Consider the following 15,500-nt stretch of genomic DNA (forward strand, 5'->3'; position numbering starts at 1 on the left):
ATTGTTGATGTCGAGTTCCTGCAGAACTTGATATTAATAATTTCAAATCTATGCATATTTTGCCACTTAAATATTTTTGAAAATTTTGTGCAAAATTTGACACTTTAAAATATGCATAGAATTCGATATTGTCGAGTTCTAATCAAAACTCAACATTAGTGACATTTAGTTCCAAAAGAGTGGTATTTTGCTAGATAATCTGAAAAAAATGGTTGTATGGCTGCATAATTTAAAAATTAAGACTATTTAGCCATTTTCCCCCAAAACTAGCATGTACTTTTTTTTTGGGAGGGCTGAATATGAGCTTTAACTTTGCTTAAGCATTCACAGCAAAATTCTCAAAAAATATAGCTTTTAACAACTCAAAAACCTACTTCATTTATTTTAACAACTCACTTTATAATATACCCAATATCAAATATTTTATTTTAATAAACAACACATTAAAATAATATAAATAAACAAATAAAATAAATATAAAAAACACTACACATGGATAGACTTGAGAGAGAGAGAGAGAGAGACTAATTTAATAATAAGAGAAGAAAAAGAAAATAATTTAATATTTGTAGCAACTTGCTACAGTGAGCTGCTACTACTAATAGCTCACTATAGCAAGTTGGTAAAATATTTTAAATTTAACAACATTGCTATTGGGTGTTTTTGTGTGTTTAGAGCTCTAAAATAACTAAAAACTATTTTAAAAGCATTAAAGTGAATGCTATCCAATACAGCACGGATTCGAGAATCTCACATTTGATAAGCATTTGATAAGGTCATGAGTCATGAGCCATCTTCCACGCCACCAATCTGTATAGCCACTTAATGAAGCTAGCAATGGTTATGCAAAATACTACTTATGCATGACAGAAAGAGAGAGACAAAATAAATCAATGCCGTAGTAAGGCACACCTTACATATTTTTCACTTAGTCACTTATTCATTTTACTATAAAAAGTTTCTTAAAATAATTTATCAACATAATCCTTTAATCCTTTTATAAATACTGAAAATAGTAAAATACAGTACTTCTTCTTCTAGGCACATACATTTGGCAGAATCCAAAATTCATTGAGCATTCATGAACTAGAGAAAACCCTTTTCTTTGCAGCATTGAATAGCTTCATCATACATTTCATTGAGCCCATACTTGTACTTGAAGCCAGAATCTAAGAGCTTCTTTGATGACAGACCCGCTGTTTTATAACCTTTAATTTCCTTTAAATAACTGCATAAAAAGGAAAAATATAATAATAATAATGGAACTTCTTTTTCTTAACTTTAAGTTTTTAAGATTAAAAAGGAAGAGAATAATTAAACTTACTCTAGTGTTGGTATTTGAAATTCTGGGTATCTTTCAGAAAGAAATTCAGACATCCTTTCAAGTGTCATGATCTCTGATGAACAAATGTACCTTCCTTCCGCTGTAGAACATTCAAGGAGAAAAATATGTGCTCTTGCCACGTCATCAACGTGGACCATAGCTGTATTCATAAGATATTTATATTGACCATTGTCACCTGCAATGATCGATATTTGAATTAAAAGTAGTTTTCTTCCAGAAAATTATAGAGAAAAAAATATATATTCATATATAAATTAAAGATTTGGTTGTTTGCATTTCCATATGACAACTAATTAAGGTCTTCAATTAACACCAAAGTTCATTTTATTTTTCAATCACATCATTTACCGTATGAGAAACTTCAAGGTAAAATGTTATAGCATATTTTTTTTTTAATTTTCTTTTTTCTTGATATACCTTTTTCCATGAAATTCCAATTAAATTTCATGTTGCAATTATCTAACCACATGCATAGGTTTGATACGAATTTTTTTCAAGTACTTTCAACTAATTACTTAGTTGTAATTTTTCTAATATTTATCACTTTCACAATACGTCAGGCAGTATAATAATGAACTAACATACTATTTATACCCTTTGAATTTGAGGTTGCTTCTAAATTGATCTATCAATTAACTCTTCAGTATTAGAAAAATATATATGTATTCCTTCTATAAACATCCGAAAGAATCTTATCATCAACTCATGCAAAATTGACATTGTTTTAAGAGAAAAAAAATGAGGTTGTTTTTAGGCAGGTTAATGGAAAAAATATGATGAGCCATAATAAAAGGAGCACATTAACATCATTAAGGGTGCAAATTATAAGTTTTAAAAGTTGAGAAATTGATTTAGAAGTAACCCCTAATTTGAAAGGTGTAAAATGCATTTTAGCCTAAATCATTATTTCACTTTTCGCTAAAATAAATAGACAATTATATCATTGAAAACAATTCACATCAGATGCAACTATTTGCAACATAAATGTCAAACAAGTGAACAAAAACATACCCAAAATCATAGCCAATGTTGTGCGAACTGAGCTAGGGAACTTGGGACAAATGAAGGGTCCAACAACAAAGGAAGGAATTATTGTCACCACATCCAATCCATGTTTTTCTCCAAATTCAACTACTGCCCTTTCTGTTAATGTCTTGGAATATACGTAGGAACCTCCAAGTGGCTTTATAGCTTTAATGAAATCTACTTCACTCCAAAAGCTCTCATCCATTTCATCTTCATCATTGCCATTATACAAAACTGTTGATGAACTAGAAGTGTACACAACTCGCTTCACAGTCTTGGAATTCAAGCATGCCTTTAAGATGCCTAGTGCTCCATTGATTGATCTTTTGGTTACTATTTCTTCAGGTTCTTTGTCTTCAAAATCAACAGAAGCGGCAACATGAAGTACGCCAATACATCCTTCAATGGGAGCATTGAAACTCTCTGGATCGCTGAGATCTGCATTGAAGATTTGGAGTTTCTCTGATGCTCCTGGTAGACTTGTAAGGAAGCCAGTGTCTTTCTTGTGCTCTGGTCATATATGTGAAATTCTATCATTTCTTTTTTGTTTTATTTTTTTGAGAAGCGTAAACTGGACCCAAAAAACTGAACTCAAAACTCAAGATGAGATTTCTATTAAGCTAAAGTCGGTCATCCGGCATTCCTCAGGAAATATTATTTATTTTTATTCCCTTGAATGTCATAGAATAACTGTCTTTAAATAACAAATTCATTTAAAGAATCTTGTAGTTTAATCAATATTTCTTTATATTTCCAAAGAAGATGTTCAGGTTCGAATCACTCCACCTCAATTATCGAATTATCAATAAAATAAGGGGAAATTACATTTTGCTCATCTATGATTTGTCCGAAAAACATTTTGTCTATATGTGGTTTAAAAATTAGCACTTTACCTATTTGAGGTGAGTTTTGTTTGTCTTCTATTACTCACATTTGTTAAAAATAAGGATAAATTTGTATTTTTGCTACTCTTTTATATATATATATATATCTTTGTCATTCCAAAACATTAAAAAAAAAAATCTAAAAAAATTAAGAGAAAAAAGTTCTAAAAGAAGTTTTATAAATTAAATTAAAAAATTTCCAAAGAAATTTTCTGAAGAAATTGGTCGACTCAATAACGGTCTTGAGCTTCTTGAGATATGCATAAAGGTATGTCGCATTGAGCTAAGGGAAGAGACAAACTTGGTAGTAGGCTTGGAAGAAGACACACATAAAGTGATCTCACAACTAACTGACCAAGGTGAGAATTGCTCTACTCTTTGCATTGTGGGGATGAAGGAAATAGGTAAGCTGGAATGCACGGATGCGGAAAAACTCACGCCGCACCCATGTCCAATGTGGCAACGCATGAGGGACGTCATTGCTCATGCGTAGGTGCTGCGTCTAGTTTTTTTTTTTTTTTTTTTCAACGACTCGCGCCGACGCGACTCAGACTTGGGCTGAATCGTGCTAAATTGGGCTTATTCGCGTTGACTCGGGCCGTATCGGCTGTATTGGGCAAAACCGCCGAAACAGCCAATTCAGGTTGAAATTCAAAAAAAAAAAAAAAAAAAAAAAAAGAAGAAGAGTGCAAAACGAATCATTTGAACTTAATAACAAACCTTAAAGGCCTAAACTCTCTCACGCACCATTTGTATATGTGCAAATCAGCTCTCTCTCATTCGTCTCTCTATGTTGTGTGGCTATGCCTATGTGCTCTACTGCTCTCTGCTTCTTTGTGCTGTGTGCTTTGCTCTCTGCCTTTCTGTCTCTAAGACATTCAGCCATTGAGTCACGCCTAAACTCTCACTCTCAACTCACATAATCTCACTCAACTCACTCACTTAGTAGTGCTATGTGCTCTTAAATTTGGTATATGTTTATATATTGTGAAAAAGTATGTTTAGCAATATATTAAAAATATAAATAAAAATATTTTTAATAATTTTTTAATCGCTGAGTCCCGCCACACCTACACCCACACCCACACCCACACCCACACCCACCCTTACCTTCATCAAAATTTGCCGAGTCCCACAGTTATATTTGCACCCGAGTCTCGAAACGCACCCGTGCTTCATAGTAGTTAAGACAACTCTAGCAAAGACAGTTCATAACCATAGAGCTATTCATCGCCACTTTGAATTCCGAGCCTGGGTGTCTCTACCTGATGAAGTGGCAGATGACAATGAACTCGAGAATATTTTTGGAAGGCAGATCATGTCCACTACAGTGGAGCCGAATGTAAAAGTATCTTGTAGTTCTGGACAACATCTCGACAAAGGAAGAATGGGATACTCTAAAATCAGCATTCCCGGAGAGCACAAATGGGAGCAGAATTGTGCTTAGCACACGATATAAGGATGTAGCTTCACATGTCGACCAATATAGCGTCTCACACCAACTTCGACTACAAACCAAAGATGAGAGGTGAGATTTGTTTACACAAGTGGTGCGCCTTCCGCCTGAAACATCTCAACCTGAAATCTCTCCAGACGTTGAAATACAAAAATTAAAAAAAATTGCAGAAGAAGTATTAGGAAGATGTGGGGGCTTTGCCACTTTCCATCTTACGTCTTGGGTATCTATTGTCAGGGACCAAAAGGGTACGTAAATTGTGAGGAGCTGTCCAGGGTATTAGAGCATATGGATCATAACCAAACACCATGGTTAGAAACCTTGGAATTAAATGAAAAAGACTTACCTCTTAACTCTCTCTTTACTCTGACTTAATTGACCGAACTATTGAAAGAGATCTCATCTTGCTTCTTGCATTTTCACACACACAGCAAAGAAATATCATTTGGTTGGATTATTTTTATTGTGCTAATGATGAGAAGAATACGGAGTTATCAAGATTGGTTGAATGTTCTTAATTTTGGTTGGATGACTGTTTTGGTTGAATGTTTTTCATTTTTACAAAACTTTTCATACCTTTTTTTTTTTTTTTTCCTATTTTTATGTTTTAAAAGGAGAGAAACGTAAAAAAATAACAATAATACAAATTTATCTATATTTTTATTTTTTAACGAAGGTAGGTAATTGGAGACAAAGTGTAATTTGCCCATAAAATAAATAAAGAATACAATTCCTAATAGCCATCAAAGAGGCCTATAATTATTAGTTTCAGTAAATACATTTTTTTTTTAGGGTTCGGTTAATGTGTGCCAAGAGCACACATTAAGCTTTCTATTTTTAAAATTATTTTCTTGAAAATTGAAAAAGCTGTCATTACTTTTTTAATTTTCAAAAAAAAAAATTTTCAAAAATGAAAATTAATATAAGGCACACATTAGTAAAATCTTTTTTTTTTTTTTAATATGTTGGTCTTTAATTGATATCAACTAAGGACCTGTAATAACTAATGACCAGAACACAGAAATTCTTTCTATATTCATTATTCAGCGACTTATAATAAGAAGAAGAAAGAAAGAAAGATGATATATTTGACCTGTAGCTTGTCTGAAGAGATACAGACAAGTTCCAAAACCAAAGGCTAATAAAATTACAGAAATTAAACAAGATACCCTCCAAGATCATCTTGATCTTATGACTATTCCGTTAAGACATTGAAAGAGCAAGAGCTAGCTAGATAGCCTTGGCAGAGATGTGGCTTACCTGGGTCGGACCTAACGGTGGTTCGAACATGGTAACCTTGATCAAGGAGCCTCATGATTAGCCATGATCCTATGTACCCAGTACCACCTGTAACACATACTGCACCCTTATGTCCCTCCATCTCTCTCTCTCTCTCTCTCGAGAAAAATCACGAAAAATACTCGGTGGCTTGACTGTTCAAGATAACTTCGCTTTTGTGATATGATATGAACCTAATCCAATGACTTTATCAACATAAATTTGACAATAAAAAAATATGAACCTAATCCAATGACTTTATCAACATAAATTTGACAATAAAAAAAGAAGTATTTTTTTCAAGTACTTTGAGATAAATCTAAAAGAAAAGTATTTTTTCAAATACGAGATAAATTATTAAATTTTACCACACTCAAATAGAATATGCAAAAGAGTTATCAATAAAATAAAATTTTTATTGATGCTTAATATATTAAACTCATTTTGCTAAACACACCATTCTTTACTATTTTACTCACTATTTATTTCATATCACTTATTTGCTATCTCACTACACTTCTTATGATAGCTTATATCATTTCTTGGATATTGGATTGGATAAATATAATCAGAGTTGAAGCTATATCTAGAACTTACAAAGCAAACAAGAAAACAGGCATTAGGGATTTGTTAGTAAACTATTTTAGAATTTTTTTTTTTATTTATAAAGAAAAAAAACAAATAATGTTTTAAGAGCTTTTTTTTATTTTTATTTCCCATAAAAGTTGTTTCAATTTTTTAAAAAAAAATAATTTGTTCACAATTACCCTAAAGTTATCAGTTAACAGTGCCATAAAATTATTCTACAAAATTGTGATTATTGAAATCATGGAGTAGAAAAGTAAAAAAAAAGGAGACCTTTCCTCAGTCTCCTACGTTATTGGCATTCTTCACAATTTCTGCACACCTTGTTTGTAGTCAAACATGCGAAATAGTCGAAGAGACTCTCACCAGCCTAGTGCTAGAGTAGGTAATGACTCTTACACACATGAAAGCAATACTCTAAACAATACATTAGGAAGGTCATACATTTATCATGGGACATTACGATCTTAACAAAATGCTCATATATGACCATATCACAATTCTTTCTCCATTTCAATATTCCTCCTTGAAAAAGCCATTTTGATTTCTCTTTTATCTAAAAGCCAAAAACAATTTCATTTAGTATTAATTGAAAATAAAAAAGGAACAAAAATAGTGCTTTGAAAAATTTCTTAGAAAAATGAAAATTTAACGAATGCCCTAAAGACATTAGTGTATGAAATATTTTTAAAATTCTTTAATTAAAAAAAAAACTCATTTTTGATCACATTTTATATTTCCCATAAAAGTGGTATAATTATTGTCTATTAACAAATACTCTAACAATACCCATTAACCAAACCCTTTGAAAAAAGAAGAAACAAAATCTTATTTATCTCCCCCCTCCCCCCCCCCCCCCCAAAAAAAATAATGAACGTAAATTCAATTTAATGAAAGTACAATTTTTATTAAGTTCTCTCAAGTCCCTTCAACTTCTCTCACAATTAAAATTTATACTAAATTACAAATTACACTAGTTGTAGTTAAAATTCACCCCAAATTAACCAATTTTGTGATTAAAATTTATCCCAAATTCCACCATTTGCGGTAAAAATACACCCCCATTACACTTTTGCAATTCAGCCTGAATTACACTTTTTTGGTTATAATTCATCCTGAATTATATATTGGTGACTAAATTCATCCTGAATTATATATTGGTGACTAAATTCATCCTAATTAATTACACTTTTTATGATTAAAATTCATCTGAATTACACATTTATTGTTAAAATTCTTCTCTCATAATTACACCACTTGTGGTTAATAATATTCACCATGAATTACAACTGTTTGACTAACGTTCACCTCAAATTACATCTTTGTGGTTAAAATTCACCTCCAATTACAATCTTGTTGTAAAAATTCACCCAAAATTACTCATGTGTGATTAAAATTCACCCTCAAATTACACCTGTGCGGTTGAAAGTCATCTTGAATTCCACATGTATGATTGAAATTCACCATGAATTATACCCTTTGCCGTTAAAATTCACCATGAATTACACAGTAATTTGTGGTTAGAATTTACCTTGAATTACACCGTAAATAGTTCCAGACTTCCATGTCACAGAAAACATTATTCCACAACTTGTTTTTGGCTGATGGTAAAATACTCTCCAATCACAAAATGTGCTATCTTTTCTTAGCAGTGTTCTCTCACTTTTGTAAGCTCCACCAATGACGATCATTTATAGACACCTTATTTTGCAAATATTCTCTTTCTTTTGAGCAAATTGGTCTCAAGAGGCCAAATGACCATTCCACATGTTTAACAAATTCTGTAAGTGATCCGAAGCTAAAATCCACAATACACTAGAAACGTGATGCCATAGTGGTATTATATAAATTAAAATCAAGGTTTAGACCAACATGATGTTGGGTGCACTGCACCATGGGTCCAGCCCACATGCTTTTTCAAGAGCTCATTTAATGAGCATGTCATTCCATGACTTGTGAGAAGTCTGCTTCTCTTAATGAGTTATGAGAAGTGAGCCAAAGTGTGTTGGACACGCTGAAGACAAAAGAAAAGAAACAAGCAAGGCCATTCGGCCAGTGAGAGCTGAAGAAAGAGATTTTGGTTGAAGCAAAGTTGGAGTAAGTGGCTTCCATTTCTTGTGATTTGATGTAAAGAGTACTGTGGAAGGAAGAAAAGAAAGAAAACGTGAAAGAAATAAAAGGGAAAGGCCATTCGGCCATTTGAAGATGTAGAAAAAAGAGGAGTCCCAGCAAGTGAGACTGAGGGCTAATTGCAGTTTGGCAGAACTGCGTCAGTGAGTGAGCAAGTAAAAAGAAAGAAAAGGTGAAATAAATAAAAGGGAAAGGCCATTCGGCCATTTGAAGACGTAGAAAAAAGAGGAGTCCCAGCAAGTGAGACTGAGGGCTAATTGCAGTTTGGCAGAACTGCGTCAGTGAGTGAGCAAGTAAAAAGAAAGAAAAGGTGAAAGAAATAAAAGGGAAAGACCATTCGGCCATTTGAAGATGTAGAAAAAAGAGGAGTCCCAGCAAGTGAGACTGAGGGCTAATTGCAGTTTGGCAGAACTGCGTCAGTGAGTGAGCAATCAGTGAGTGAGCAAGTAAAAAGAGCAATCAGTGAGTCAGCAAGTAAAAGAGAAGAGAAAAATAGAGAGAGTAAGAGAAAATTGTAAGAGATATATATAGTGAGAAAGAGAATAGTGAGTGAAAAAAAAAAGAGAGTATTTTTTTGCTCAAGTTGTATTTTTAAGTGTTGTAATCTCTATTTAATATAGAGAAATTATTCAGAGTTTGTCCCGTGATTTTTTCCTTCAAGGAGAAAGGATTTCCACGTAAATATTTGTGTTCTTATGTGGTTGTGCTTCCGTTGTGCTTGCTAAAATTTATTCACGGTAATAGAGAATTTTTCCTAACACATGATACAAAAATATATATATGATTTTTTTTTTTTTTTTGAAGATTATATGATTTCCATTAGACAAAGAATGGTCTTACAATAGTCATACATGATACATGCATGGAATTAAATTTAATTAATTTTGATTGATCCTAAAAATTTTTTTTATTAAAAGTCAACTAAAAGCTTAATTTACATTGGATTAAATGGCAAGCAATTGTGAACATGCAATCATTGGATAGTCCTGTTAACATTTGTCCTTTCACTGTAATTATGATGGTTTTCTCGAGAACTTTTTGCCAAAGATGTATGGATTAAAGAAAACCCTTTTCTTTGCAGCACCGGATAGCTCCATCAAACATTTCTTGGACGCCATACTTAAACCTGAACCCAGTACTTAAGAGCTTCATCGACGAGAGACTTGAATGTCCATAACTTGTAGACTTTTTAAAGTGACTGTCAAGAGAGAGAGAGAGAAGGAAAAGAAGCTAAAAAGAGTTCTCTCATATGGAAATTGTGTTTTGAGTCAATGTGGAAACTGAAATTATGAAGAAAATAAATAAGAGAAACACTCACTCTTCCATATTTGGTAATTGAAATTCCGGGTATCTTGCCAAAAGAAATTCATACATCTGATGCATTGTCATTTCGGCCGAGGAACAAATATATCTCCCTTGTGCATTAGGATATTCAAGAAGGAAGATCTGTGCACTAGCCACATCATCTATGTGCACCATATATGAGTGCATAAGATATTCATAATGGTCCTCTTCACCTGCATTCAAATGCTCTTTAATTAGTTACCGATCTCCTCGTGAAATAGTCTGGCCAAAAAATGGGGAAAAAAATGTTAATCTCCTAAGGCTCTAACAACTCAAAGAACTAAGGTGAAATTGAAGAATGTATAACATGAGAAATGAAACAAACCCAAGATCATTGCAAGTGCCAAAGACACCGAGGAGGGAGTAGTAGGACATATGAAGGATCCAACAACTAGGGGAAGAACCAATGTTATAAGATCCAATCCATTTTTTGCCGCAAACTCTAGCGCTGCCCTCTCGGTTATGGTCTTGGAAAGCAGGTAAGAAGGATTTACAAGCTTGCTACTTCTACAAATATCAAGGTCACTCCATGTACTTTCATCTGTCACACTTAGACCTTTGTTGTTGTACAATATTGTGGCTGCACTGGAGATGTATATCACTCTTTTCACTGATCTCTTCGAATTCAGGCATGCCCTCAAGATTCCTAGAGTTCCTTCCACAGCCCGTTTGGTCACAGCTTCCTCCGGCTCTTTGCCATCAACATCCATGGGATGGGCAAGATGAAAGACTCCAATGCATCCTCCGATGGCTGTGTTGAAACTGTCTGGTTTGTTGAGATCAGCATGGAAAAATTGGAGCTTTTTTGAGGCTTCTGGTAAATTTGTGAGGTAGCTGATGTCTTTCTTGCAATCTGATCATAGTTTTAAAAGTCATCACCAAGTGCTAGATAACATATTTACGTGGTCAAAATTTTGCTTACAGAAATAGTTTCTTGTCCACATGAAGTAAACATCATGACTAAAACTTTCTAACCATGCACAAATTTAATTTAATAATTAATAACTAATTTACAATTGAAATTATATTATTAGAGTTAACAAGATATAATCATTTTCATTTATTAACTTATAAAAGTTAAATTCACAAACCTTGTTTGGTAAGAAATCATACATAATCTTTTCTAAGAAATAGAACATTTATATTAATTAGTGAATTATAAATTAATAAGTTGACATCTTATGAACTTGTCTTAAAATTTTGATGATTCAATCTCACATCTATGTAAGAATTTATATGTTACACATTTAAACTTATAAAGTTATATATATATATATATATATATATATATATATATATGTCCTCAAATTAAAACTCATACTCACAAGTTTATTTTTGAACACATTATTATATTTGAATTTACTTCATTTAATTGTCAAATTTAAATTTAAGTTTGAGTTTGATTTATTTGTTATATAAATAAACATAAACAAGTTTTTCTGAATCAGGCCGAAATATTTAATAAATAGCATGGAACCATAGAGATTGTATATTCCTTTTTTATATATTTTCCATCATGTACAATATACATCTATCATTCTTGTATGAAACAATTTTGATGAATCACTAGTGGCTGTAGGTTCAATAAAGCACTACTCGTCAAGTTTGAGGCACCCCTTGTCAATTTATGCATAGCTTGTGTTTATAATTATGTTGCAAGGTGAAGTACTGGAAAATAATATGACAACACCCCTTCCCCATTCTCCCAACAAAACAAAAAACCAAGGTGAAAGTATTATAATTAGAGTAATAATTCAGTATTCCAAGAGTAAAGTGACATGATTTTCTCTTTTCTCACATAAATGATAGGTTTTACTCCAACTAGTAGATTAAATTCAAATGTACCTAACATTTTTAATAATTGTTATAATATCCAACTTCAAAGTTCAAATAATTATAAAGATGGTTGACTAGCTAAAACATGTGGATTGGATACTCTTTAACATATATATTATAAGAGCATAGTGTATTTGTTTTTGTTAAATTAGAAAAGAAGAACATAAAAATGATGTCAAGAGAGAAACCGCAAGTAAGAAAATTAATGTATTTTGACTTAACAGCCATTGTCCACAATGGAAAGTCCCTACACTTTTTTACTATTCTAAATCTGTGTGTTACAATAAACAAATCGAATGCAGAGTATATATAAAAATATATTAAACTTAGGGTACGTTTAGTGTGCAAGAATGGAATGGTTTTTTTCTTTGTGATTGTCATTTAATTGTTTAGTTTGCATTTTCATTATACGGAAGAAACATATATATATATATATATTTTTTTTTTTTTTTTAAATGAGGACAAGTATAAGTCTAATCAATTTAAATTATGAAATTAAATATAACAAATCAAACAAAAAAATTATAAGCTCATTTTTTACATTTTATTTAAAAGTATGTATTACCATTTTTATGAAGCATATATATATTTAAAATATATATCAAGCTTGTTTTTTTTACTTATCATCATTTTATTAAAACAAGTGAATTTTCATTTCCTAGAATTTAATTTTTAGGGGTGATGTTGTTTGAATTTTTTTTTTTTTTTAAATTGAGGTAGATAGCAGTTTTTGAACAAAAAATAATAACAAATAATAATTATCAATATAATTATTTAAGGGTATTTTAGAAACTTAATTGAAATTATATGACTCAATTTTATAATCACATCATATTATACCAAATTGTAAAATAAATATTCAAAATTTATTCATGTGTCATCATCAAACATATAAATAATTATTTAGTTATATTTTCTTGTAATTCCGATAATACTTATCCCTATTTCCCAGAAGTCACAATTACCAAACATGCTCATATATGTTTGTGTATTTGTTTGTTACAAATTTGGATCCAAATAATGAAATAAATAAATAAAAGAAGAATTTCTCCAGGCAAATCTTGACTCCACCATAGCCGACTGATTTCGGCTTTCAAGCTCTCAGATACTAGACTGTTGGCTGAGTTATTGACTCTACAACATGATTTTCCTCTTAATACAAGTCATCAAATATTAATTCATTGATAATTTTCTTCTATCTAAAAAGACTAATTCACCAAAACCTAGAACTTGATACAGTTGAACTAACTCTATCACATGCATTTACAGTACGATACTTATTAAGGAGGGCAAAGCACATTTTGACTCTTATATACTTCATATCCTGAAATCAAGTGAGATCGACCATGTTCCTCTTCTGTTTTTTTTTTTTTTTTTTTTTTTTTTTTCCTTTTATAATAATCATCAACATGTAAAAAGTAAAAACCATTCTTCCAAGTATAATATTTTGATGCTCAAGGTGTTCATCAATTTTCTGTGTATCACCTTGAACTCAAGGGAAACCCCATATAGATATCACAGAAAGCAAAGTTCATTAGGTATAAGAGAAAAGAATCTTACTTGCTGGGTCGGATCTAACTGTGGCTCGGACGGAATAACCATGCTGAAGAAGCCTCATGATCAGCCACGATGCTACATACCCCGTTCCTCCTGTTACACAAACTGTACCTTTATCTTCTTCCATCTCTCTCTCTCTTTCTCTCTCTGTGTTAATTTATCTTCATGTCATCCTCCCAGCACTCAAATAAGGCCAATTCTGCAGCCTATTGAGGGGTCACGTGGTTCTTATACGTGTATTATTACATTTAAAAAAAAAAAATTAAAATGACACATTTTCATCATTACTTTGTAAATTTCTTTACTATGCAATTATATCAGTACGTGACGTCTCTCTCTCTCTCTCTCTCTCTCTCTCTCTCTCTCTCTCTCTCTCTCTCTCTCTCTCTCATGGTCTATGTGAAGAATCTTGTAGTTCAAGAAACATCTCTCTCTCTCTCTCTCTCTCATGGTCTTTGTGAAGAATCTTGTAGTTCAAAACACATCTCTTGATGTTTCTAATTGAGATATCAAAGGTTATGTCATGGTTTATGTGAATCAAGACACATTTCTTTGGAAAATTTTTGGGAACTTCCGGAGTATGGATAAATAGTATTTTCTTCTCTCTCATTCATAATAGATCTTATTATAAATGTAAGAGGAAGGAGTATCATTCTTTATGCTTGGAAGTACATAAAAATTACTCCGTTTCTTGATGTTTCTAATTGAGATATTAAAGGTACAAACTCCTAATAATTATAAGTATTAAATTATTTCTAAAAAAAAACCTGTCATAATCTACGACTAGGTGTCATCTAGCTTTAAAAAAAAATATACACCAACATGTGCACATTGTTTATTAAACCCTTTTTTTTTTTGTTTTTTCGTATATGGCATAGCGTTTACGTTTCTATAATGTGAATTTATTCGTGTTAATCTGTTACAATACTTACCTTGCTAAAATCCACGTTAAGCTGAGTGATGCCGCTTTCTAGCATAATTGTGTTTATACTTTATATATATACCTATAGGCTCTATAATATATTAATATGCCTCATTGTTTGAATTCTTGTTTATTATGGACTAATGCAAAATGATGAACCAGAAAATATATCATCCAAACAGAGATAAAATGAGCATTAATTCTGATGTACATGCATTAATTAGAAGTGGAAGAACGTTACAATAGGTTATGTAACTGTTGATCATTAAAGATGATTAGTCCAAATAACCGATACGTTACAAAATGCAGTAGAGCCTGGTTAATGACATAATAACAGCAGCCTATATGATCCAACCCCTATAAAAGGAAATCAGACAAATCAAGGAAAGGTACACAAAAAAACTCTAGAAACCTAAAGAAGCATTGATTACTTAATTATTGTGTGTTGGAGTTATAATTCTAACTTGATCATCATAGCCGGGTTTCTAGGGAAAACCCCATGGGGTTTCTCTATCAAAATCTCTCTTTCCCTTTATGCAGGTAGTGGAAGAAGATGTTGGCTCCGTTTGCCGAATAACAAACCGAAGATTTTAGACATCATCTCACAAAAATTTTCTAAAAAAAATAAATCTACTAATGCAAAACTATCAAAAGGTAATAATATAATTTAAAAAAGGGTAAAATATCACCGAGTGTTCGTTTCAAGTTTCAACATTCATTAATTACAAAGTAAACGAGTTGAAAATAATACAATATGACATCTAGCTAGCATGCTTTCTTTAAAACCTATCCTTTTATTTTATTTAATTAAATATGATGTAGCTCGCGTAAATTAATCATAGGATTTAACTCTATAACCTTCCTGCAACGCCCGTTGCGCCGTTAGAGTTGGACGCCACTGGTTTTGCATATGTATGAGTTTTTTTTTTTTTTTTTTTTTTTTTGAAATGTGCATATGTATGAATTTAATTCATATATTCATTCTACATCTATTATTTACTAAATCTAAAAGCAAAGCAAATAATTAATAGTTTAAGAGTTTTGTATTTAATGACATACAAATTTGCTAATCTTTTTTTCAAAAAAAAAAAAAAAAATCAAATCATTCCTTCACCATTATTGTAATTATCAATTTAA

At 31.7% G+C, this 15,500-nt stretch overlaps 2 protein-coding genes across 2 annotated transcripts; both read right to left on the minus strand.

The window, feature by feature from the left end:
* Positions 1 to 886: 886 nt before the first annotated feature.
* LOC126697107 (vestitone reductase-like) lies at positions 887 to 6,184 on the minus strand. Its single transcript, XM_050393951.1, has 4 exons — positions 5,972 to 6,184; positions 2,357 to 2,881; positions 1,325 to 1,520; positions 887 to 1,228 (listed from the first exon to the last, which is right to left on the minus strand). The coding sequence occupies exons 1-4, from the start codon at positions 6,090 to 6,092 to the stop codon at positions 1,087 to 1,089; spliced, it is 984 nt and encodes a 327-aa protein (XP_050249908.1). The 5' UTR covers positions 6,093 to 6,184; the 3' UTR covers positions 887 to 1,086.
* Positions 6,185 to 9,559: 3,375 nt separating this feature from the next.
* On the minus strand, positions 9,560 to 13,626 carry LOC126697108 (protein BRI1-5 ENHANCED 1-like). Its single transcript, XM_050393952.1, has 4 exons — positions 13,445 to 13,626; positions 10,374 to 10,901; positions 10,023 to 10,221; positions 9,560 to 9,902 (listed from the first exon to the last, which is right to left on the minus strand). Exons 1-4 carry the CDS (start codon positions 13,566 to 13,568, stop codon positions 9,761 to 9,763), a joined length of 993 nt encoding a protein of 330 aa, XP_050249909.1. The 5' UTR covers positions 13,569 to 13,626; the 3' UTR covers positions 9,560 to 9,760.
* Between the last annotated feature and the right edge of the window lie 1,874 nt (positions 13,627 to 15,500).

This window comes from Quercus robur, chromosome 8, assembly GCF_932294415.1.
Source record: "Quercus robur chromosome 8, dhQueRobu3.1, whole genome shotgun sequence".
Taxonomy (NCBI): Eukaryota; Viridiplantae; Streptophyta; class Magnoliopsida; order Fagales; family Fagaceae; genus Quercus; species Quercus robur.

Coding starts and splice junctions, on each gene's coding strand:
- LOC126697107 (XM_050393951.1), bottom strand. CDS start 6,092: ATGGAGGGACATAAGGGTGCAGTATGTGTTACAGGTGGTACTGGGTAC. Junction 1,521..2,356: donor AACATTGGCTATGATTTTGG/GTATGTTTTTGT, acceptor CGATCATTGCAG/GTGACAATGGTCAATATAAA. Junction 1,229..1,324: donor TTTCAAATACCAACACTAGA/GTAAGTTTAATT, acceptor CTTTTTATGCAG/TTATTTAAAGGAAATTAAAG.
- LOC126697108 (XM_050393952.1), bottom strand. CDS start 13,568: ATGGAAGAAGATAAAGGTACAGTTTGTGTAACAGGAGGAACGGGGTAT. Junction 10,222..10,373: donor GGCACTTGCAATGATCTTGG/GTTTGTTTCATT, acceptor ATTTGAATGCAG/GTGAAGAGGACCATTATGAA. Junction 9,903..10,022: donor CAATTACCAAATATGGAAGA/GTGAGTGTTTCT, acceptor CTCTCTTGACAG/TCACTTTAAAAAGTCTACAA.